Below are 23,849 nucleotides of genomic sequence, written 5' to 3'. Positions count from 1 at the left end.
TTTCTGCGGGTATTTATCACTGACTTTTCTCACGGCCGCCCTCGATGTGTAGCTTGGCGAAGAGAGACATCTGGTGGCGAGAAGGTGGTAATGCGGGCTGGACGGTTGATTTTTACAATTGTCTTATGCTCAAGTTAAACATGACTGTGTGAATGTGTCATCTGAACATAAATTCTCATTCACAGCTGGAAGACATGCCTTCATAGGACACATCTGAATGTAATATCTCAAAGGAAAAGTTGAAGTAGATGATCTATTTTTTTCTTTTCTTTCTTTCCTTTTCAGTCCCCCCCCTTTTTTCCATTTTTTTGGACACTGATGCAACGTTTTGACCATAGACTGTATATAAAAATTTAAAGGTTTTGAATAAAATTGTTACCAGGCAAAAATCTATTTAAACTAAAAGCAAGCCACAGACAAATATGACAGCTCCAGCTACAATAGGGAGATCACATGATGCTAAATAATATTATTCTTATTTTTTAATAAGAAAAAACATATCCTAAAGAGTGTAGCCTATACCTGATATAAAAAAATGTAATAAACATTAATAAAAAGAAAAATATGCAATATAGAGATTTTATTTTTGTTTTGCACCCAGCTTAGGTTGCATGTGCACATCATCCCACTTTGCCATATAATATTTCCAACAATGTATACATACAGAATTACTCACTATTGTAATTCAGTGACAGTGGATGAACTCCAGAAAGTCATGTCATCATCTCAGATCTTAACGTTTTCATTTTCAGCCTGGGAAGATCAGTGTTCGCAGATACTATTGACTTATTAAATCATTAGATTGGAGGAGTGGTTCCCAACCTGTGAGTCAGGAATCCTCCGGGGGTCATAAGAGAAATCTGAAGCATAATGAGATGAGTAATAAAGTAAGAAAAGGAGAAAAATACCCATGTTTCACAAAACGATGTCTATTTTATTGTGATATTTCTCAAAACATTACTATTTGTGATTGTGAAATAGTGTATACACTGATCAGCCATCATCATCGAAACCTTCGGTTCTGGAATTCATCTGGATGTTAATTTGACACATATCACACACCTAAATATTGCTGCAGACCAAGCAATCCCCCACCCCCTAGCACTCTCCAGTGGTAGGGGCTTCCCCTATGAGGACACTGCTCCCACTACACCACAAAAACTGCTGTTTAGGTGGGTGATGTATGTCAAATTAACAACCAGATGACTGTCAGGACCCAGGATTTCTCAGCAGAACATTGCATTGTAACAAGATGATCAGTGATACGCACTTCATCTCTTAGTGGTCTTAATGTTATGACTGATCAATGTACTTCTTAGTATCTAAAAGTATCTATACATTCTTCCAGTGAAATATTCTGAAAAGTACAAATCAGTCTTTGGTTGAACAGCTCACTACTCAAATAGCAGACGGATGTATATACACTGTTTCTCCTGCAATCCAACGCAAGAATCCAATAAATACAACCTGCATTTACTGCATGTCTTACACATACACAAAAAACCCTCCAGAAGGTTATAGTCATTTTAGACACTGTGTAGGCCATACATGATAACACTGAGTCATAAATAGGCACAAATCAGTCAGTGAACAAAAGCACTGGATATTTTAATAACATGATGTGTGTTTCTTCTTTTGCAATGCAAAACCAATTATATCAACTATAATGCATTGTATTGCACTGTGTATTATATGTTTTATATGCAGTGCATAAACTGACGTTATTACATAGCATGTATTTACAATTCAAGTTAATCACTGACATCATCGACACAAATAATTCACCAGCAACATCCACAAACGGTCAGCAGGGGGAACACACGGTATGAAAATAAGTAAACAAAAAGCTCCTTTTCCTTTTTCATTGCCTAAATCATGTTATCAAAACAGTGCAGCAACAGGTGGCTGAATGAAACTTTATCAGTGTATCTTTGCTTATAAGAACTCATGGCCGGCTACTCGTTGTGGTCTTACGGTTCATTTGAGGACAGTCATAGGTTCACCCCCCCTGAAGGCCCACAGTGCCGGTGCAGCAGGTATTTTTGGGCGTGGCTTGTTCCATAGGTGTGTGAGGAAGAGGTCGGTTTCAAGTATTTTCGGCGTTCTCAGCCATCGACGAGTCAGGAAGAGACACTACCGCTCGGATTTAGCGACCGTAATTTTTTTTTTCTGGTTCAGACACTGCAGATTCATATTTCTGTAACACTCTAGAGAAATAAAGTAACAAGGTACAAACGAGGAGTTGTCTTGGTTCCTGTTGGACTCCCTTTGGAGCGTTTCTGGAAGATGAATTCCGCCAGATATGAATACGACGTAAGTTCTGTCACATTTAATTCACTACAATTTGTTTCCCTCCACAATGAGACACAGTAGTTGCGCCGCGTATTTGGAGTTTGCTGGGCCTAGATATTGATTGTTGTATGTGTGTGTACAGAAATCAGGCACATGAAGTGATTGACATGTCACGCACTTGCCCCACATACCTTTAACCTTCGACAGCGTTATTTATAAAGTTATTTATTTAACCATCAGTTTGTTTTTGGGCTCCCAGGATTAACACTGATACTAGGATGGAGTTTCCCCACCATTAAAGATGTTTAAATTAATGATTAAACCAGAGTCACTTAAGTAAGAACTTGTTAAAAATTAGTCCTCTTGTGGCGTTTGCATTTTGGCCAGTGTGCTGTCACACAGAGAAAGCCTTGAAAGTTGAACGCTTTGAATTTTTGATGTTAACACGAGTGTGGGAAAAAGCAGAGGATTATTTATTTACACCTACTTTGCCTTCAGAAAGAAAAAAGATACTGTGATGAATAATATACTTAAATTACATATTAAATAATTGTTTGAAATGCGGGTAATTAAATTATACATTCTGCAGAGTCTTTTTATCCACACTGTATTTTTAAGTCATGCTTCATCTGTTTTACATGTCTCATTATCATGCTTTACAAAACAAAGCAATTTCTTTCAGTCACTAAGGCAGTTATGTGTCAGTTAACAGGGGAAATATCCTTCCTCATGCTCAGCTTCACATGATATTGATTTTTGTTTGTTGGTTTTAAGTTGAGTTTCTTTATATAGAGAGAAATGTGTCAAAGCTGTATGAACATTTTTTATAGTCTACCATCTGGTTAGATTTTAAGAAGAGTTGATCTCTGCTGTTTCATGCGGAGTAAGAGCTAGAGGCCTTGAAAGCCTCAGAGAGGCGTGTACTGTGTCAGTATTAATAGCTGGTATTTACACTCCTTGTTTTGTTTGTGTTTGCTGAATGTATGAAAAAACATAATGTTTTCATTTAAAGCTGGCTGAATGTCGTTTACTTTGGTATTTTCCAAAGTCTAAATGGTGTAGTTCAGGAACTGTCTAGCCTCATTTGACTGAGTCATGTCCAAACTGTTCTTAGAAAGACAGGAGTAGTTCTAAGAATCTGCCTGTGTAACTGTTGTTCAAAATCTACAGGTGTGGTTAGGCATCAGTAGCGCAGCTGCAAACAGGTAGTCATATTCAGGTAGTTCATTCCCACTGGCTGTAGTTGTTGTGTGTATGTGACACAGTTGTATTTCTTGGTGTGTTATTATTGAATGAAACCACATTTTCTTGAGTAAAAAGGTATCAGGTACCAAATCAGCCTCTTCTTGTTTCAAAATCACGTCTTTTTGGAGTGTAATATTTAAGCAGGTGTTTATTGTAAGTGATAACGGGATGTGAAAACTGCCAAAAGCTTATGTCGCTTACCCTATAAGTCAGATTCTCCTGGAACATGCTTATGTAAATGCCCATATAATTCTTGTTAACACATAACATAACACACACAAGATGCTGGCAGAAAATAGTGACAAGACTGACAAAGGTAAACTCCTCTCTCATTAATGGTTACAAGGCTTTGACCATTTCTCCTCAAATTCAAAATACACACTGTATTGTATCGGTGTGTGTACTGCTTAGAGGGATTCAGGCAAAAGAAACAGTTTTTCTTTCTCAGTATAGAGTGACATTAACAAGGACTTAAAAGAATCTGTAGCATATTGTCAAGTGCCTGGTGTAGAGATGATGGGATGTTCATGATGCAAGGTATTTGAAACATGTGAACTGCCAAGCATGCATTCTTGCTTGACCTTGCCTCTGTGAAGATGTAGCAAAGCAAGTACACTAACAAAACAAGTGCTGCTTTTTCCCTTTTTTTTCAAAATTATGTAGGTTATTCTTTGCATGCAAGATTTACCAAAGAAATAATGAGCTACACACTGGCATGAATTAAATAATATTAAGTAAAAGTACTGTCTCTTGTGTAAGAAATGTATGTGAATGAATAAGCATGAAGTTTCTATTTGTGGATTTTTGGAACAGGACATGGATGGATATTTTATTATATCAGAAATATTTGTCAATTTACATGGATAAACCACACAAAACTAACATTTAAAAAAACTGCCATCAAACCCACAAATGCTGTAAATTTTAATGTAAATCTAATATAACATATCAGACACAACTCTGCTCTTTTTCTTCTTGAAAGCTGAGCAGATACTTGTATAAAATTATATAAGTGGTATGAGTGAAACTGTTGATAGATTAACATTTCTTTCTCTCTTAATATTTGATTACACACAGACAATGAGGCCAGTCTTAGATACTGGATCAAATGGGAACACTATGATTAATGTAGTCAGTCTGTTCTCTGTTTGTGTGGTGACTCAGCAGGGAAATCAGTGAATAATTCTTCAGGCAAGGCCATACTGCTTTTTTTTTTATTTCAGCCCACATTTCGAGGGTAGTCATGTTGAAACTGAGCAACAGAGGAGGTGAGGTGAATGCCATGCTGATGTGCTTAAATGATACATTCAGAAACACTGACAAAATGGGATACAAGTTTAGTCTTTAGCTTTGGCTTTGTTTGCCCTTTAACAGGGTCCCTTACCTGTAGCCATGTTTTGGTACAGAGTTTGCATAAGATTAGACAGTCAGTGTGCGCAACATGAAGGTTGACTCATTGTAAGGGAAGTGACAGAATTGTTCTTCATTCAGACGATGCAGTGAGGGATGTTTTGCCTATGTTTTTTCTCCCATCCTTTCACCTGCCTCCACTTTTAGCAGCGAGGTGGTTATATGCCACGAGGCTGTAGCACCAGTCTTCCTCATACACAGCTACCTGATGCTACAGAATAAAAGGCTAACTGCTAATGTCTGCTCGGGGCTACTGCCGGTTAAGAGATGTGTGTAGGTGTTTGTTTACTGAAAGTAAATGTGAGACTGCTGAAGCCTAAATTGCATTGATTGGCTGTCGCATTTGATTGGGCCTTTTGGTTGCAGTCTCCAGGCTGGTTTGTTTGGATAGGATAGATCAGGGGTAGTGAGCGTGGAGGTGGCATAGAAAGCTTTTTAAAGAGGAACTCTGCTGATTCTACACATCAGAAAGTTGTATAAAAAAGTTGTATAAACCCTTATGTGCCTCTAGATGAATCTGATGTCACTCATGACAGCATCGGTCTGTAGATTTAAAAAAGTTTGGGGGTATGGAGTTAGAAAGACCTGAGGTCATCAGACCTGTGTAGCATGCTCCCCGTGTCTGTTTGAGGCTAACGACTTGAGGCTACATTAGCCACCACTAGCAAAATACACCTGAATCTCTTGACTGAACTGTCAGTGGTCGAGTTGCATTGTGGGTAATGTAGGTGCCAGATTTTGACAAAGAAGAGGAATGGAATAAACAGGTTGATTTCTCTGTTCATTGTGATTCCACCTGTGTTACAGGAGCACAAAGCTCAGTGGGTGGAGTACTCTTTTAAGCTGTACCCCTGAGCTAATTCTTGGAAAATGTTCAAAGTATGTTGGCAATCTTCTTGAGTTGGTGCAGCACACTATAATAGACTGTAGAACCGTAAGTGGTACAGTGGAAACAAGATATCACAGAAGTCACTCCCCATGAACATGTATAAATATGAGGGCTGCAGTTGTTTCTGTATCTTGGATATCTTGAATTATTTTACAGTGTTGAACACCTGCATCCATATGTTTTAAACTGATACGAAATAGGTCAAATAGGTACAATATCAGCATATCAGAGAGAGAATATTGGGCTGCACCTGTATGAACAGACAGTTACGTAATGCTGTTCACACCCAGTAAGACTAGGGTTTAGAGAATCACCAGGTGTGTTGCTGCTGCCCTAAAATGGGGACAGGATATAACAGTTTGACAGTAAGTCAGCGTGTGCAATACCAGGATATTGAACCCGAAGCAGCTAAATGGAATTCATCCATTACTTATTAATTTTATTGTTTACACCTTTCCTTTTCTAACTGTGACATGTCAAAATGTCTTCTTGATAAAATCTTTGGGGGACTCACCCGCTCACTTTGACTGTGGGATGAGGGGAGATGAGGTGTGGTTGCCTTCAAAGAAATTAGACAGGAGAAGATTAAAAAATGGAATTAACGGGTGTCCAGGTGGCTAAAACAAACAAACAAAAAACCTGACGCTTGCAAGACTGACGTAGGAGGCACTTGAGAGTCAACAGCCTCTGCACATCACCAGAGGCAGAGATAGTTTAGTCACCAACCAGTTTCACCCTGTGTGGTTTCACACTTAAAGACAGAAGGTTTCTTTTGGCTATTCTGCCATGTATTAAGATAAATCTGGTTGACAGTTAACTGCCATGTAGTGGAGAATCTGGCTCCAATATGATTTTTTTGAATAAATCAGTTTGGCTTAAATTTCAATTTAATGTCTTTTGCACTCAGTTCATCTTTATTATTTCCCATTTCTTATGTCTTCCTCAATTCATATGGATCAACTGAGAACTGATACAAAATATTCCACATGACTGATGTTGTTTGGGCTGCAGGCTTTTTAAGTTCTTGCAGCCCTGTGCTCTGTATCATTATATATTAATGTTTGATTTACTGAGCATGGAAACTTAAGGTCAACATGGAAGATTTGAATGGAAAAAAATCCTCAGTTTCTTACCTGAGTTAATGTAATTGTCTTATATTGAAAACATGCATGAAGTACAGTACTTAAATTTTGAAAATGGCACATGCAACATTAGCTTTGACTTTTCCTATACTGTTTGTATTTTATTGTTTGCTGTGCATGTACCAGTAAATGCAGTCATCGCGTAAGTAATTATGTAGCGAATCAATATGAAGTCCACTAAACATAAATAATCAAGTTATGTGCCAGTACCTCAAAGTCATAGTGAAGTACATACATTGCTGAAAAAAATGTGGATTAGTGTGAGAAATCACTGTTAATAAGGACCAGTGTTGAAACTCTTCTAGAGGGTGAGGGTTTTTTTTTTTTTTTTTTTTTTTTTTTTTTTAAAGCCGCACCTCACAGCAGGGGTGACTTATTTTCTACTTGTCAGACTGGTTAGTCTGCCCTTAGTACGGTAACTGATTTCAATGTCCTCCTTCACTTTCTATAGTAACGTTTGGATTCACCATAAAGTCTTTTTATTTATTTATTTAAAAATTTTTTGCATCAGCAAGTTGTGCCTTTTCCTCATAATTCAGCATTGTGAGACAGACAGACACTATTTCCTGTTTTTAATATGGCTTTGCACACTGGGCTGGTATTTTAGAAAAATGCTACACATAATTTAAAAATGGGATAGCTTTTCTTTCTGGGAGTGAAGAATGGGATATGATGAAGAGTATGTAATGGTTTTATTAGGCTGTGATCAGGGTGACTGATAGAGAGAGACCCTGGAGCACTTGCTGACCCCATCTCTAATGATTCCCCTCATTCTGGCCCATGATTGCTGTTAGAGATTCCAATTAGAAAGCATGTGTGGAAGCCCAGGCTGGGTAAGAATAGGCCTTAATTGCCATGAGTTATCATCGAGACTCATGTAATTGAGCCCCCATCTTAAGGGGCAGCACATCTGACAAATTGATTTAATACCAAAGTGATTCTCCATCCCTAATGGCACTCGGGCTTCTTCACTCATGGGCTGCAGGCACTGAATTCAGTGTGTGTTGATTACTAAGCGGCCTGAAACCTTTCTCTTAGTCCGCCCACTTGAGATAGCTCAACAGACACGCAGTATCGACAGAACACGCACGTAGTCCTGAAGCGCTATGCCCATATTCTCCACTATGTTATCCCCTACTCATCATGCAGTTTCTCAGTGCATGTGTATACATGGAGGTATGATGTGTGGGAGCTCTGTCCCATTTACTAAACAGGTTTGGCCAGTTTTATGAACTATATATACCAGCTGCCTGTTTGAACTTGTCATCAAGTTCCTTGGAAAGCAGTGTAAGGTGTTTCACATCACATTTTTTTCAATATTGAGTCATTATACAGCAGTTACTACATATTACATACACTATATTTTACTTTGTTTCGCACCATTTGTCAAATCACCTGTTGTTCCTGTCTAACCTGTCTTCATCGATTACAGTTTCTTTGTTAACCAGTTGGTGACAAGGTATCAAAGATGTTTCTCTATTTAGGTTCTACAGATATGTATGAAGAACAGTGCTGCATTTATCATAGCAGCTATGGGGTTAGTGTGTTTACTGTGTTGTTTCTCTGTTGTTAGTTGTCAGCATTTTGATAATTTCACATAAATGCTCATTTAGTACCTCGTGTGGTCAAAGAGAAGACTGTGGCATGTGGGTAACCACAGTCTACCATTTAAAGGAAATCACTTATATGTCTTTATAGATGCATACTGTATAACCAAATACGTCTTTTGGAGGTTTCCAACTAATGACCCACAAATTATTTGTCTGTATGGAATTTGGAAAAAAGCTATTTGTTGTTGATGACCTAATCCTGGTCGGATAATTTGCAGATCTATCTTAATGTTTGGGTAAAACTAAAAGATTAGTGTTTGCTACTGCATTTCATATCCACATGTTAAGATTTTATACACACTGCAGGGATACACCTCTCGCTGTAGTTCACATTTTAATCAAAGCAGATGTTATCTATACCTAGAACATGGCATCACTTGCTGTATGTTTGTTGACTCTGTTTTGTTCTTTTTGTTGCATCAGGGCCGCAACGGCCGCCACGAGCGGATCGACTTCTTAACCAGCAAAGAGAAGGTGTCAGGCGGAAAGCGGAAGACCGCCATCATCGTCGGGGTTCTCCTGGCACTTCTCATCCTCGCCGGTGTTACAGCGTTCCTCATTTGGCTGTTTGTCTGTGAGTATGATATAAACAAGAAGCTGCCCTCTATTATATCATCCACAATAGAGACTTGAAGTGGAGTGTTATGCGTTTATATATTTGAATATGTTTTTAAAAGTCATGAGATGTTGGCCATCCTCTTGATATTTTTGTGCATAAATGAAGGTTACCATTGGTAGAATTAAATGAGAAGTTCCATGTGTTTACATTGCCAACATCACTTACTGCCAAGACGGGCATAATATCAGAAACTGTAAAGTGGATCATTTCCACTTGCTGTGAAGGCACAGCTCTTTGATTTAAGAGTTTAAGAGTGGCTTGTTTGGACTTTGTAATTTCCCATTAGTGTTAGCCTGTTTGACAGCTCTGACTTTCTCCTTTAATAATGCAAAAGAGACAAATGTCACAGAGTCCATGGCACAGCTTCCCCGTCATTTACACATACCGTGTCTGATAAAAAGGCCTCTGAAGTCTTGATAAACAGCCCCTTGATTCAACTGGCTGTTTTAATTGCTCTGAGAGCCAAACTGTCTCCTCAATATGAGATCACACCGCACAACTTTAAAATAGCGCTTCAAGGCCTGTTTCAACCCCAGAGTCTCCTCTTTCATCAGAGGCAGCTATCTTGTACAATTTTTTTCTGATCAAACACTTTTAACTCTTATCTGCTCATCTCTCCTCCAAAGTTAAAGATGCTGATTCAGAAGCCACCCTCAGTCAGCAGCGCAGCTCATCAGTGCAGGTCTTCAGTGGGCATATGAAGCTGGTTGGTGTACCATATGATGAGAAGCTGGAGGATACGAATAGCAAGGAATTTGAGGATTTGGCGCACAAGCTGGAGACATTTGTGAGTTTGACACCCAAAAGAACATGGCTTTCCTATTTTTGTTCCCCTTTTTCATCATCTACATTGTTTATTGCAAACTATTTTGAGTAGAGTATTACACCACCAGTTCTCTTCTCTCAACAAAGAATTAGCAATGGATGTTTGGCGTTGTTGAAATGCTTTTTTTAAATATGCCCCTTGCAGTGCACAGAAACTGCTGAAGGCACATTTGTGTGGGTGGAATAAAACACTGTACAATCCCTCAGTGATTCCCTCAGCAGCATCTCCTATTATTGGAGACAGTGGAGATGTTTGCAGCACCACTTAGGAACATGTTAATAACAAAAAAGAAACCCTCTCGCTTAAACCCCATCAAGCGCACACTTTCTCAGTGAAAAGCTACAGAAGTAATGGTGTCAGGGTGAGAATTAGAGTGGAAGTGGTGGACTTGAATTTTAGATTAGGTGATTGGGGGAGAGGTTTATGATGTACTAGGTTTGCTCTTGCGTCCAACTAAAAGGGGATAGCTTTTAAAGAGTCTTGTCTGATCTGGGATGTTGTTTACACGGCAGGTATGGCTTCAAGTAAACAAATGCTGAACGTGTTAAACCAGTTATCCAACAACTTTACTCTGCCACTCTAGCACCACCTGTCTGCATGAGGAGTCCTTGAAAATTGCATTTTTATCTCCTCTGTATTTCCCAAATGGGTTTAGTAAAATGGCAATGGGTTCGCATTCATTGTTGCTGACTTAAACTTTAGAAAGTTTTGAAACCAGTTTTGAAACTGGTCATGATATTTTATTTTATGGTAACTGCCCACTTTGTCCTGTGAACAGTCCTCTTCCTCTCCCTGCATATTGCTTTCTGCTTTTATCACTAACCATACAAATGAAACCTGTTCATCCCCTGCAGCCGGTCAAATGCTCTTTGACTTTCCCCTCACTCTGTGTTGTTGCAGTTTTTCCGAAAAATAGTACTTGCTCTGTACTGTACATGCACTGTACACGGTAGTGACCTGCATTCAAAGCCACAAACTTGTCTGTATCCTTGTCTGATACAGCTGGTAGCTCAGTGCAGCTGAAGGCGAGACAGTTAATTGAGAATCCCATTGTCATGCACTTTGCACGAGAACCCCCCTTTTTTATGTTAACATGCTGAATTTGTGCTTTGTCTTTAGGCAGACAAGCAGAAATCTTGTACGTGCCCGGTTCAATAAAAATACATTTTTTCTCTTCACAGCTGGTGGAAAATTACAAGGAAGATCCACTCCTCTCACAATTCCACACAGAATCAGTGGTCACTGCGTTCAGGTACCATTGTGATCTTGAGCTCTTCTAATTTTTTTAATGCTGCCACACTACTGTCTACTGTAATGCTTGTGAAAACTTAAGAGTAAAAAAGAAACTTCTCACTAAATCTTGTATGAAGGAAAAGCTTTGTTGCATTGATCTGTGAGGGTTGAGAGTTTCAAGTCTGTTGCATTTTTCAGCACATCCAAAATTAAGGTTAGAGATTTGCTCTGTTGACTTGTGAACATACTCGGTTATGTGTGTAGCATTGCACTGTAGTGAATTATGAAGTACTGCATAAACAGTGGCAGTACATTATGACTATGCAGAGTGTGGATGGAGCATGCAGCTACTGTTTTTTTTCCCCCAGTCATCAAAATCACCCACGTTCCACTTATCTTTGCTTCTTCTTAGATGTTGACGCTTGTTACTTAACAGTATGTCTGTGCCCTCCCTTCCCCTCCCATCCTCCATTTGTTTCTCTCCTCTACCAGTGAGGGTGTGATAGCCTACTACTGGTCCCAGTTTGACATCCCATTCGAAGACCATGACATTGTGCCGGAGTTCTCAGAGGAGCGGGTGTTGGAGGTCCTGGAAAACGGCATTAAGGAGCAGCGCAGTGTTGCGAGCCCCGGGTATACCAAGATCAGTGAAGTCACTGCCTCGTGTAGGTACCACCAGGAGGAAGGGTGAGGGAGGGTGACACCAAGGGGCGGACAGATAGGGACAACTTGGTGTTTACTATAGCTGGCTTGGGAATATGACATTTACCAATCAGCAAAGATAAAGCACTGTGAATACAGATCTGAATAAGGTCATTGTCAACTCCTATCAGCATTGGTATTCTGTATGCTTTCTATTTGTATTCTAGGAGCTCGCTCTGAGTTGTGCTGATAAGATGATAATAGATAAGCCAGACCTCTCTGCTTGTGCTGCATCTGAGATTGCACATTTTATGCTGTTTGGATCCTCTAATGATATTAGCTGGGCCCTGGCCTGGCTTGAGACAGCCATTTTTCTTCCTTCTGTCTTCTCAGCATTCACATTGCATTTGTCCACATCCTGGCCACCAGCCAAGCGCTGGCCCTGTGACTCAGTGGTTTTGGTCCTCTTTAAAATGATTTCTGTGGGTATGATTTGATGTTGCTGTCCCAGATAGTTAGACAGAGATGTATGGCTTGCTGCTGTAGGGCAAGGTGAGATGGAGCAGAAAGAGCTACACACCATCACCAGTTCCCTTAACCGCAGGGAAATGGAACAGAAAATGTGCAACCCAAATATTTTAGGCTCATGCATCAAATTCTATCCGCCTCCCAACTTTAGTGACCCATTCTTACCTTTTCCTCCTGTTTCTCTGCCGCCCCCCGTCCCCCCCCCCATGCCCCGCTCTCTTTCTCTCTCTCTCCCTCTCTGTCTCCAGTCACAGATCCTCGCATGGCCAGGAACCCCAGAGCCCGTGAGTACAGCGTGTCCCATTTCAATCACTCGCAGCTGTAATTTTCCAGCTGGCTAGATGCTCACCCTCCTGCCAGTCTGTAACGAATGGCTGGCCTGGCCTGTACTGTACATGTGCTGCTCTAGTCGGAGATTGAGAACCCTGTATCAGGCCAGGGCGAGTCAGTCACTGTGCCTGGCACTTTTCTTTGACACCGTCTAGTGATTTATACCCTCAGGATGATTAGGCTACATTACATTACATTTCCATAGTGGCTGTGCTATCCTTATTCATCTGTCTTTACACACACATAAATGATGGAAGAACTTGTGATTACATAGTATTCACATAGTGTTAACAATGAAAAGGAGCAGGAGGAGAAGATGATACAGAACATAATGAAGATCAGATTTTAATTTACCAGCTGTAAATTACTGTTGCCTAGTTCCATATGTGTGTGAACGCTGTGTGATATAACTGCTGTTGTTACTCCCAGAGGAGTGTTTCCACCGCCTGGAGGCTGAAGAAAATCCGAAGAGATTTTCGTCTCCAGGGTATCCCACAGGTTACCCCCCCAAGTCCCGGTGTCAGTGGCAGATCCGAGCCTCGGAGAACAAAGTCATAACTGTCTCTTTCCCTTTCTTCCACATCGAGGACGACTGCTCAGATGACTTTGTCTCCATCTATGACTCTTTGAGCCCAGATGATTCTCAGACCATCACAGAGTAAGTTCACAGGGCTGTGAACATCCAGAGGGTTTGGGAAACACATTGGCCATGGTAGAAAGTCTTACAGATGCTCTTTAAAGGTTAAATCCTTGATGGATGGATCAGGTTTTGCCATCATTCTCTCTATTCAGCACAGTGTTCCTCGTACTAATGCCTACCCCTGGAGAGGAATTTTATTTAAAAGAAACCAGTAAATTGACTCATTTCTGCTCCTACAGAACTTCAAATTGTGACACAAATCACACTCTCATTTTGCCTTAAACCTCTGTAGCAGGGTTTGTTTGATAGGGCTCGACCAACATTTGTCTCATTTATTTAGCCTTGAAGATCAGAGAGAGGGGAAATATAGCTCTACATGATTCCCAGAGGACAAACCACTAGGAATCACTTTGTATTTGACTGAAATGTTGCAGAGGGATTTAGGAGTAAAAGCTGTTTTGATGTGGGTGGAAAACATGTTCCACTTCATTCCTTTCACTGGTTTTGTGATTACAACTCTTTTCTTTTTTTTTCCTCGATTTGGCTCTAAAGCCTTCAGTGCTGCATGTCCCATTTTATTGTTAACTTTTGAGACCTCAGTGAGATTGAGTTGGCTCAAAAAGACCTCTCCTTTCAAATCTGTGAAGGGTGCAAACCTGAATACTGCTACACCACTGTGGGTAATTGCAGTCTGTCTACTGGGGAGTGGTAAAATTCTGAAACTACAGGCTCCTGAATGCAACATCAGTTGTAGCTGCAGGCAATTTCAAACTCAGGAGCCATTGCCAAACAAATACGCGTTACCAAGTGATGCATAAAATTTTTATAATGCTATTGAGCGATCAGCTTTATCCAAGGTGACATGGGGTTTATGAGAGCCATAATATAATACTCTATAATGACATTATTCTACTGGAGGTAGATGTATTGCTGTTCTTGCAGCGTCATTCACACCTCCATGGCTCTGCCGCCAGCAGTGTTGAAACTTTTTGCTAATGTACCTAATGTTTGACTTTGAAACTCCGCCTAAGCAATTTCTATCTAGTGCTGGCACATCTCGCCTTATTTATCTCTTTCACCACCTCTCGCTGCTTATCTATTGATTTTTTTTCCCCCAAATTATTTTTTCTTGTATTTTAAACTTGTTTGCTGCATTGATGTTTTAGTGCATCTGACCAAAAAGAATTACAGCTGTATTTGAGCTCCCTAAACGTGACACATCCTAGGGAATTGTAAAACTACATTCACTAAATGCATCATTCAGCCTAGGCTTCACGGTCACGTTTACTACAATCTGTTGCAAACACCTTTTTCTGTCTCTGTGATCGTACCTGATTTGTGCTCTACTTGTCCTTCTTTCACAGGAAGTGTGGTCAGAGGCCCCCCTCCAACCCTCTGCAGGTGGTGTCATCCGGCAACATCATGCTGATTAACATGATTACTGACAGTGATGTCCAGAGGCCAGGCTTTGAGGCAGAATACAAAGTCATCGACAAGTCTGTCGGTAATTCAGGCCACATAACACCATCCTTTTGCCAACTTTGCATTTTGCGCTAGATCTGCAACAGTTCACCTAGATTTGTTTGGTTTTTGTTTTGTACTTAAACCCAAAACAAATGACAATGTGCCATGCAAGAGAGTGAATATATGGCGTGTTCTTTTCAGTGCAAACCTGCGGTGGTGTCCTCTCCGAAAACAAAGGCGTCCTCACCTCCCCGCTTCACCCCATCTTCTATCCCCCTGCTGTGGACTGCAAGTGGACCATCAAGGTTTGCAACACTGCTCCTCTCCCCAGCCCCCCTCCTCTACCTGAAATCCCTCCGCCCACCACCTCCTCCTCCACCATTCTCAGCTTGCCATGAGAGGAATGCTGAGGCAGCACTATAGAAGCCAAGCTGTTCAGTACCTCTTCTATCTTCATCTGTCAGACTGCTGTTGCTGCTGCAGCTCTAGCTGGGCTGCAGTGTTTTGTGTGTTAGCTTTGTTTGCTGGTCTGTATGTTGTACTGTGTGTGTGTGTGTGTGTGTGTGTGTGTGGTCATGCATGTGTGCACCCACTGCTTTTTTGGGTGTGTTGCTTGTGTGCTTGCATTTATATGGTATATAGATACATGTCTTTGTGTGTAGGCGGAGGGGTGCCATGCATGGTAAATAAGGTCCTTATGAACCAACCACTTCTTCTTCCTTGCTGTAGGTCCCTGATGGGAAAAAGGTGCGCATTAAGTTCAACATGTTCCGCATGAAAGAGCCCGGAGTGGACATCCGTGTGTGCCACAAAGACTATGTGGAGGTTATGGGCACCAAGTAAGACTTAAGTCATGTAAATGACATATTTTGTGTGTTTTACATGTCAGGGAGTGCGTGCATCATAGGGAAAATTCCAGTTTCATTTAACCTGGTTCTTATTTCGAGGTTTTGGCATCATTCCTATAATTAGTACATTAAATACATTGTTCTTAGTAAGTCAAAAAGGTGAGAGGTACTCTGACTAAAACATGAGCAGTCAAGCATGCAGTCATGCAGGTTTTAGCCAAACCCCCCAGGGCGATCAAACATCTGGAAGAGAAAACTAAGGTGAATGGTAAAATGATGTTTACCTGGTCAGTTACTGACATTTACTTCCTGTTTTACCTTCAAATTAAATACTTTACATGATCTAACTAATCTGTTGGTGGTCTGGTCGTTCATAACTCCTGCCCCATTAGACTTTGTTGTATTGATTTTGCCCTTTTCCTTAAACCCAGCAAATTACCTCAGTGAGAACATTATCATCACAACTAGGACTCCAAAAGTTAAACCCAGGTTGTAATAAACCTGAATTGTCCTTTTAACATTGGTCTTGTGCCACAGGTATTGTGGAGAAATGTCCTCTTTGGCTCTGACCAGCGACAAGAATGTCCTCGACGTGCACTTCCACTCCGACGAGTCCTACACCGACAAAGGCTTCAGCGCACAGTACAGCGCGTATGATCCCTCAAACCGTGAGTTAAAAGTCTTTTCTGGCACCCGCATTGACACAACACTCATCGAGATGGGTGAAATGTTGCGACGTGACAGTGACACTCATAGCCTGCCATTATGGAGCAAGACAGGGGGAGTAACTGTGCAGTCTGAGAGACTGCAAGATGGCAGCTGACTGACAGTCAAATAGAGCTGTTTTAGAGATAGAGGCTTAGAAACTGCAGCAGTGAAACTCAAGAGCTAGACTAATCACCAGAGAGCTTGTTTATTGGGTCCATTTTATTTGCCACTGTCAGTCATGAGCACTCCGCTTTCAATACCCTCCGCTCTTTAAGTTGTCTCCCAGTTTGACCGAAATGGATTTATAATTGCTCTGATCAACAAGCTTTGGCCACATGACGGATGTTGTGAACGTACACTGTCAGTCCCTCTCACTCAATTTGTCATCCTCTCTCTCTCTCTCCCCCTCTCCCCCTCTCTCTCTTTTTTTTTCTCTGCTCGCTCCCTCTTTTCTCTGTTTTGTGAACAGCTTGCCCCGACAAGTTCGCTTGCGCCTCTGGCATCTGCATTGGCAAAGAGCTGCAGTGTGATGGCTGGAACGACTGCGGCGACATGAGCGATGAGATGAAGTGCCGTAAGTTGCCCTTCGACCCAACTATACCTTTTCTGTCTTTCCCTCCTCCTCATTCCTTATATATCCTCTTCTAAGCTCCTTAAAGAGAAGTACTCTCTTATTTCATTCTTGCCAAGAGTTGGATGAGAAGATCTTATATGTGCCCTTTAAATATAAGGCTACGGCCAGCATCCAGTTAGCTTAGTGTAGCATTAAAGAGTAGAAACGGTGGGAAATGTGTGAGACTATTTCTTGGCCAGATGCAGTGATTTCCTAGAGTCTTCTCTTCACTGTGAGGTTGCCTCACTCCAGACAGTCAGTCAGTGCAAACAGCTGAGAAATGACCTCACGCACAGCCTCTGTAAAAGTAAAACCTGTTGATTTTACACTTTGGTTTTAATATAAATTTAATAAACTATTCATAATGTGTTTAATAGTGAGCTTTGGCGTTGCTGGAAGACACTTTTTGTTATCTTCAGATAGAGCCGAACTAGCTGTTTCCTGTTCAACTATTTTCTCCAGCTAATATCTTGCTGTAGTTCTGTTTCTATAACTGATCTGTGTTGAACATCCCTTTCAAATCACTCATATTTACATCTTCCTCTACTGTTAAATATGTGGAATTTCTTTTACCTCAGAGTGTGAAAGCGACCAGTTTGCTTGCGCTAACGGCCTGTGCAAACCGAAGCTCTGGGTGTGCGACCGCGTCAACGACTGTGGAGACGGCAGCGATGAGAAACAGTGCAGTAAGTATCCTCACCCCCGTCTCTTTAAGTACCCTTCAGGGGATACAAACTCTATCTAATGCTATGCTAATTGTGCTAACATTAAAGGAACATCACCGCTAATGCTCTGGTCACTGACTCCTGGGCTGTGTGCAGTCATTATTCTATCAGTAATGGAGTTTGTTTGAAGCCTTGCCCAATTTGCTCAGCATCTGTCGAGACGCTTAATCATGTGTAATAACACCCAAGAAGAATGGAGACAGATGCTAATGTCCACCCTGGCTGCACTGCTAATGTCCCTCTAAACCTTATTGCCTTGTCTCCTTATTCAAGTTTTCATCTTTGTTTTGCCATCATATTCTCATCACACCGCTTCACTCCACCCCCCAGGTTGTGAGGAGAATGAGTGGCGCTGTGGGAATGGGATTTGTCTGCCCCAGGATGTTGTGTGCGACAATAAGAAGGACTGTGCCGACGGAAGCGACGAGGCCTCTTGTAAAACCTGTAAGCATCAGCGCTTATTGTCTTCCTAGCTAGATTCACATCTGAAAATTCCCACCGGAGTAATTTACAGGCATGTTACACTAACCTTTGACCAATTAACCTTCATCCACAGCTCAGTGGAGTTTTAGGATTTACAAAGATGCTACACCAGAGACTCAATTGTTCTTAAATTGAAGTATTTTTCAGTGCACTGTTTTTTTTTTTTTTTGCTCTTTCTTTAATTTCCTTCTACTCTCTACTTCACTCTTTATCAGTTACCATTTCACTCATTATCTCAGTCACACACACACACACACACACACACCAACACAAACATGCACAGAGGGCACTCTAGCATTTCCTTTTGATTTTCACTTCTGTGAATAAGGAGGGATATTAGACCTCAACCCCAATCAATACGCCCAATCAATGCAATCTGCTCCTCAATCACTATGCATTGTGCATTCAAGCCTCACATTGAAGCCCTCACTGATTGCATGGCGTATTTTTACCGGTTAAACTTAGCAATGCTCTCACACTTTGACTGGAATACACTCTGTGTTTTGATTTTTGGGCGACCTGTCTCCACCCCACCTTAGCTCCGGGGATCTGCTCTGACTTCAGCTTCAAGTGCAAGAACAATGAATGTGTCAACAAGGTGAACGCAGAGTGCGACCGCGTCAGCGACTGCTCTGATAACTCCGATGAGGACATCTGTGGTAAGATATGTTTTAATTTCTCTTCCCTCTTGCAGTGCAGGGCTTTTAATTTTTTTTTCAAACAGCTGAAAGTGGAGCTAATCTCTTCATTGTCATTCAGACTAGATTATAGAGGAGTTGGGTTGAGCTGCGCGTTGGGCTATCTGTTAGAAAAGAGCCCCAGGCCTTGACTGCTTTATTTATTTCATTCTTCTTTGAAAGCGGCTCTTGTCATCTCTGAAGTTTTTGTTTTTTCCTCCATTTGAGCCTCAGGGTGTGTCTGTATTTTTTTCTCTTTTTTTGATCAGCTAATATGTCAGCGTGCCTTATTAGGATTCCAAAGAGTCATAGTAGCATTCTCAGCCAAGGCCGGCATCATGACGGCTTCAAGTCAGCTTAATCTCATTTTCTGATCGTTCATGCTGGTCTCACCTAGTGTTTTTTGCGCTCACCCTCCAATGGCCCTCCTCTGTCCTTACATCCTCTTCTCTTAAATGTCAGATTGTGGCACCAGGCCTTATAAGCTGAACCGCATCGTGGGAGGGCAGAACGCCGAGCTGGGGGAGTGGCCCTGGCAGGTCAGCCTTCACTTCATGACCTACGGCCACGTGTGCGGTGCCTCTATCATTTCAGAGAGGTGGCTCCTTTCAGCCTCCCACTGCTTTGTCACCAGCGACCCAGCGTGAGTTACGCCTTAAATATCCACAGCTCTCATGTAGATCACAACTGTACTACACATGCCATTAAATATATAAGAGTGTATGAGTATATGAGATTCTCTCTCATATTCTTTGGTCTATAAACTGTTACTGTTTCCCTTATATTTTATTATTCATCACATTATTTAACGTTTTATTAGATCTCATTATTCAATATCCGCATTCTGCTGGAAAGAAATAGAACCATGCACAACAGAGGACCATTTATATACAAATTGCAAAGTCTGAAAATTAGCCCCTGATGATACAGTTAATTCAGAAGAACCTTGGGGGGGGCCTGAATTTACATCTCATCCATGAAAGATTACAGCTGTATTCAACAAAGTGTCCTGTAGGTGGAGCACTAACCATGCTGTTCGATTGGGCCACTTCTGTTGTGACTGAGCAGGGAATGTGTTCATTTTCACAGATTCACAACTGGTGTTGATATTTGTTATACAGAAGGACATGATTTAATTTGTGAGCTTTCTCCAGATTACATATGGAAGTCACTACAAATGTTTTCTTTACAGTTATAAATCGTCCTAAGTAATATGTAACTTGTACAACAATGTGGCAACAATATCATGAAACTGGAAGGCAATTCAATGAGATTACAGTGTAGAAAATAATACCCTTGTAAAGCCTTTAATGTTCAGTTTTTGTTGAAACATTTTGGCCATTTTTGAGGCTTAAGATTGTACACACGTCCATGATGTTCCATCCACTCATACAGCCTTATGCTTGTAAAGCTACATAACCTTTGCCCCATGATGCTGCACATCCTACCACAGGAACCACGTGGCATCCAACTGGCAGACCTACAGTGGCATGCAGGACCAGTATAAGTACGATGGCGTACAGCGCCGCCCATTGAAGAGGATCCTCTCCCACCCAGATTACAACCAGATGACCTTTGACTATGACATTGCACTGCTGGAGCTCAGCGAGCCGCTGGAGTTCACTAACACCATCCAACCCATCTGCCTACCCTCTTCCTCCCACGTCTTCCCTGCAGGCATGGCCTGCTGGGTCACAGGCTGGGGCGCGCTCCGAGAAGGAGGTATTATGCATGAATTGGTGATGCTGCTTCTAACTGTAGTCATTTTTGTTGTTGTTTTTTGCTGTAGCTGATTATTACTATACTATATTATTATATTGAGGTTGACCCACTCTACAATTGTGTCTTTCCTGTTGGCATATCCAACTCGCATCAAAATTAAGACATCCCTCTCCTCCCCCATCCTTTTCACAATGAGCTATTCATCTCCGTCCTTCATCTTCTTTCCCTGTCTACTTCTTCCTTCTTCCCTTCATGTCTTTCTCATTTCATCCTGTCTTCCTTTCCTTTAATGTCCCTCCCATTTCTTTATCTCTCCCATCATGACATACTTCTCTTCCGCTCAACCCTCCCTCCCTTTTTCTCTCATCTTGTTCTAATCTGCTCTATTCCATTAAGCCTTCTTCCATATCCATATATCAAGACAGACGTCGGCTCTCCTGGGAAGCCTCTTAAACCTTCATTAGCTAACACTAATCCAGCCCATTAACACCTTTGATGTTAGTGACGAACACGGAGGTCACGTGGCGGAGCGCTGACCCCTTTGTCCCGCTTTCGCAGGTCAAAAGGCGCAGCTGCTGCAGAAGGCGTCTGTGAAAATCATCAACGACACGGTGTGTAACGTGGTCACGGAGGGACAGGTCACTTCCAGAATGCTCTGTAGCGGATTTTTGGCCGGAGGAGTTGACGCATGCCAGGTGAGATCATACAACCATGTTCTCCAGAAAAGAGTGAAAAGGACAAAGGGCTGATACAGATAGGTTTTCACACCCATATAATTATCATGTTCTCACATCCAAACCCAATATAATAACCGATCTCCCCTGACCGCGCTCACCAGGGAGACTCCGGGGGCCCCCTGGTGTGTTTTGAGGAGAGTGGGAAGTGGTTCCAGGCCGGCATTGTGAGCTGGGGCGAGGGCTGTGCTCGTCGGAACAAGCCCGGTGTCTACTCGCGCGTCACCAAGCTGAGAGAATGGATCAGGAAGGAGACAGGGATTTGATGATGCTGTGAGGAGCAGGGAAGGATGCAGAGCGGGGAACAACGTAAGAGTGCTAAAAATAATGGAGAAAGAACATTTGAGTCTGATACAGGACTTCAAGTCTCTCCAAGATGTATTCATGTAGCAGCAGACTGAGGGTAATGTTGCATGGACCCAGCTACTCACATCAGTGACTTAAAGCACTTTATTTGGTTGCCAACCCCCTTTTGCCCACACACACACACACACACACACTACGTTGACTCACACAGTTTTTAAAGGTGTAAATTAGTGCAGTGTTTTTATCCCCATTATACATGTCATCTTTCACTGGTGAATACACTATAACTAACTAGTATAACTAATAAAATATGTATATTCCAGGAATCATTTTAAGATTGATAAAGAATTTGAACATTTTGCAGTTTTTAAAGTTTTTAAAATTTCTAAATCCTCCCTGAAAACAGATTTTAAGACTTAGCATTATGTATTTCTAAACAGGTGAGATGCCTTCATCCTCTTAAGCTGCAGTGAATCTTGCCAGTGGGTTCATGCTGTAGATAGCCATAAATCTAGTGTTTTATTAATCCTATAGCTTAAAAGGCCGTAATGCTCCTTTTAGTCTATTTGCTACAAAACACTCATACATCACAGCTGACCATTTTCCAAAGCATGTTTTTTTTTTTGACTGATTAAAGCATTTTTATCTACCTACCTGCCAGGCAGCCATTAGTCTCAGTTTTTATCAGTTAAGTATAAATATGAACTTGTAGAGACAGTTGTATTGACGTGATGATAACAGAAGTTTGACAAAAAAAAAAAAAAATGAAAGAACAACAAGAAAAAAAAACCCAACCGAACAACATTATTCTCAAATCCATTACAGGGCATTTTCATATTATATTAATATAAATGAAAACCAAAGGCTGCCTAGAAGGTAGAAAATGCATTAATCAGTCTAAAAGCCCACGGTTTGCTCTGGAAAATGGCCAGCAGTAATACTAAGTATACCAGATTTGTAGCCGGTGGGCTAAGACAGGTGAAAAACACCAGCACGGTCCTTGAGGAATTCTGATCTGAGACTAGAGTGATGCTGAAGTTGTTTTAAGTTGTTGTTGATCTGTATGTGGGGGGTGTGGGTGGAGTGGAGTGGGGTGGGGTGGGGTGGGGTCTTAGATCAGTATTTGTATTACATCTTTACTCATGGCTTTTGCCCAGGTCTCTAGCTAAGCTCAGGATGATTGAAGTCTTTAGTCACATACACCTGAGAGCCAAAGCAAACCAGCGGGGTCGTCACCAGTTACCAGAGCAATGAAATGAGTTCTCATCCATGTGAGAGTTTTCCTTTCTTTGGCCATGACCAACTCAATCAACTTTTAAATCTAAAATTTGACCGAATGGTTTCTTATAAGTCTGTTTGCCTTCATCTCTGACTTATCCTGGAAATATTACATTCTGGATAAGCAAACCAAAGATTTGCATAAGTATTATTTATTGAAGGGGAAAAAATTAAGAAGAAAAATGTGTTGGGGGTATTGCTCAGTGGACCTTTTTTAATTCCATGGAGAGATACAGTTAAACTATGCAAGTGTAAATTTGTGTTTTTCAGAAAGTGGGGCGATATTTTCATCTACACTGTGACTGTGATTTGGATTATGGACATACTTTATATCCTTTCTTTGTTTTGTGTTTGTGTATATTTTTCTACAAGAGAGTCATTGATAATAAAAATCTTTTATCTGATTGCTCCACACCTAATTGCATTACCTGTATTATTTGTCTTTGATGGAGTCTCGTTTTGTACTCTGTTGCGCATGCATAACTGTTTGTCTTGTGAGACCTTGTCACTCCTCGCAGTAGAACTGTAATGAGCATGTACCTCTCCTCCCCATTGTGAGCAGCGTGCCTACCTGGGGAACTGAGGTGACAAGACGAACTCATATTGTCAGATAATACCTACCTTTGTTACAGCTCTATCCTATTACCCTGTGAGATGGGCATGTCGTCTTTGGGAGGTGGATACACATACAGTGGGGGTTCTGCTATCTCATCTGTCTTCATTAAAAGCGGTGCACCACTGGGGGAATAGGAAAATCAACATAGACAGTGCTGCTAATTTATGTATTCATCATTGTTGCTACATGGGAAGCTTTGTTTGTCACTGTTCTCTGTGCCCAATGAAGCTACTCACCAGGCTGATTAACTCTCAGGATTCACACCAGCC

At 41.3% G+C, this 23,849-nt stretch overlaps 1 protein-coding gene across 2 annotated transcripts; it reads left to right on the top strand.

The window, feature by feature from the left end:
• Nucleotides 1–2,051: 2,051 nt before the first annotated feature.
• Nucleotides 2,052–23,378, top strand: st14 (ST14 transmembrane serine protease matriptase). Of its 2 annotated transcripts, XM_051075853.1 has the most exons (20): nucleotides 2,052–2,313; nucleotides 9,012–9,162; nucleotides 9,834–9,994; nucleotides 11,215–11,285; nucleotides 11,759–11,931; nucleotides 12,685–12,720; nucleotides 13,196–13,424; nucleotides 14,771–14,910; nucleotides 15,072–15,175; nucleotides 15,600–15,709; nucleotides 16,256–16,386; nucleotides 16,896–17,000; nucleotides 17,618–17,725; nucleotides 18,095–18,208; nucleotides 18,787–18,906; nucleotides 19,387–19,567; nucleotides 20,378–20,646; nucleotides 21,205–21,341; nucleotides 21,485–21,689; nucleotides 23,235–23,378. In XM_051075853.1, the coding sequence occupies exons 1-19, from the start codon at nucleotides 2,287–2,289 to the stop codon at nucleotides 21,644–21,646; spliced, it is 2,529 nt and encodes an 842-aa protein (XP_050931810.1). In that variant the 5' UTR covers nucleotides 2,052–2,286; the 3' UTR covers nucleotides 21,647–21,689; nucleotides 23,235–23,378. The 2 variants fall into 2 exon arrangements, with proteins under 2 accessions (XP_050931810.1, XP_018543255.1); XM_018687739.2 differs by having other exon boundaries at nucleotides 2,053–2,313; nucleotides 21,485–23,378.
• Nucleotides 23,379–23,849: the final 471 nt, after the last annotated feature.

This window comes from Lates calcarifer, linkage group LG15, assembly GCF_001640805.2.
Source record: "Lates calcarifer isolate ASB-BC8 linkage group LG15, TLL_Latcal_v3, whole genome shotgun sequence".
In the NCBI taxonomy this organism is placed as follows: domain Eukaryota; kingdom Metazoa; phylum Chordata; class Actinopteri; family Centropomidae; genus Lates; species Lates calcarifer.
Note: the sequence above shows the minus strand (reverse complement) of the source record. Positions and strands in the feature narration are given on the sequence as shown.

What these genes read in the sequence shown, in the direction of transcription:
- st14 (XM_051075853.1), top strand. Translation starts at nt 2,287, where the DNA reads ATGAATTCCGCCAGATATGAATACGAC. An exon ending in CGCACAAGCTGGAGACATTT is followed by an intron (nt 9,995 to 11,214) that starts GTGAGTTTGACA and finishes TTCTCTTCACAG; the next exon opens with CTGGTGGAAAATTACAAGGA. An exon ending in ACTGCAAGTGGACCATCAAG is followed by an intron (nt 15,176 to 15,599) that starts GTTTGCAACACT and finishes TCCTTGCTGTAG; the next exon opens with GTCCCTGATGGGAAAAAGGT.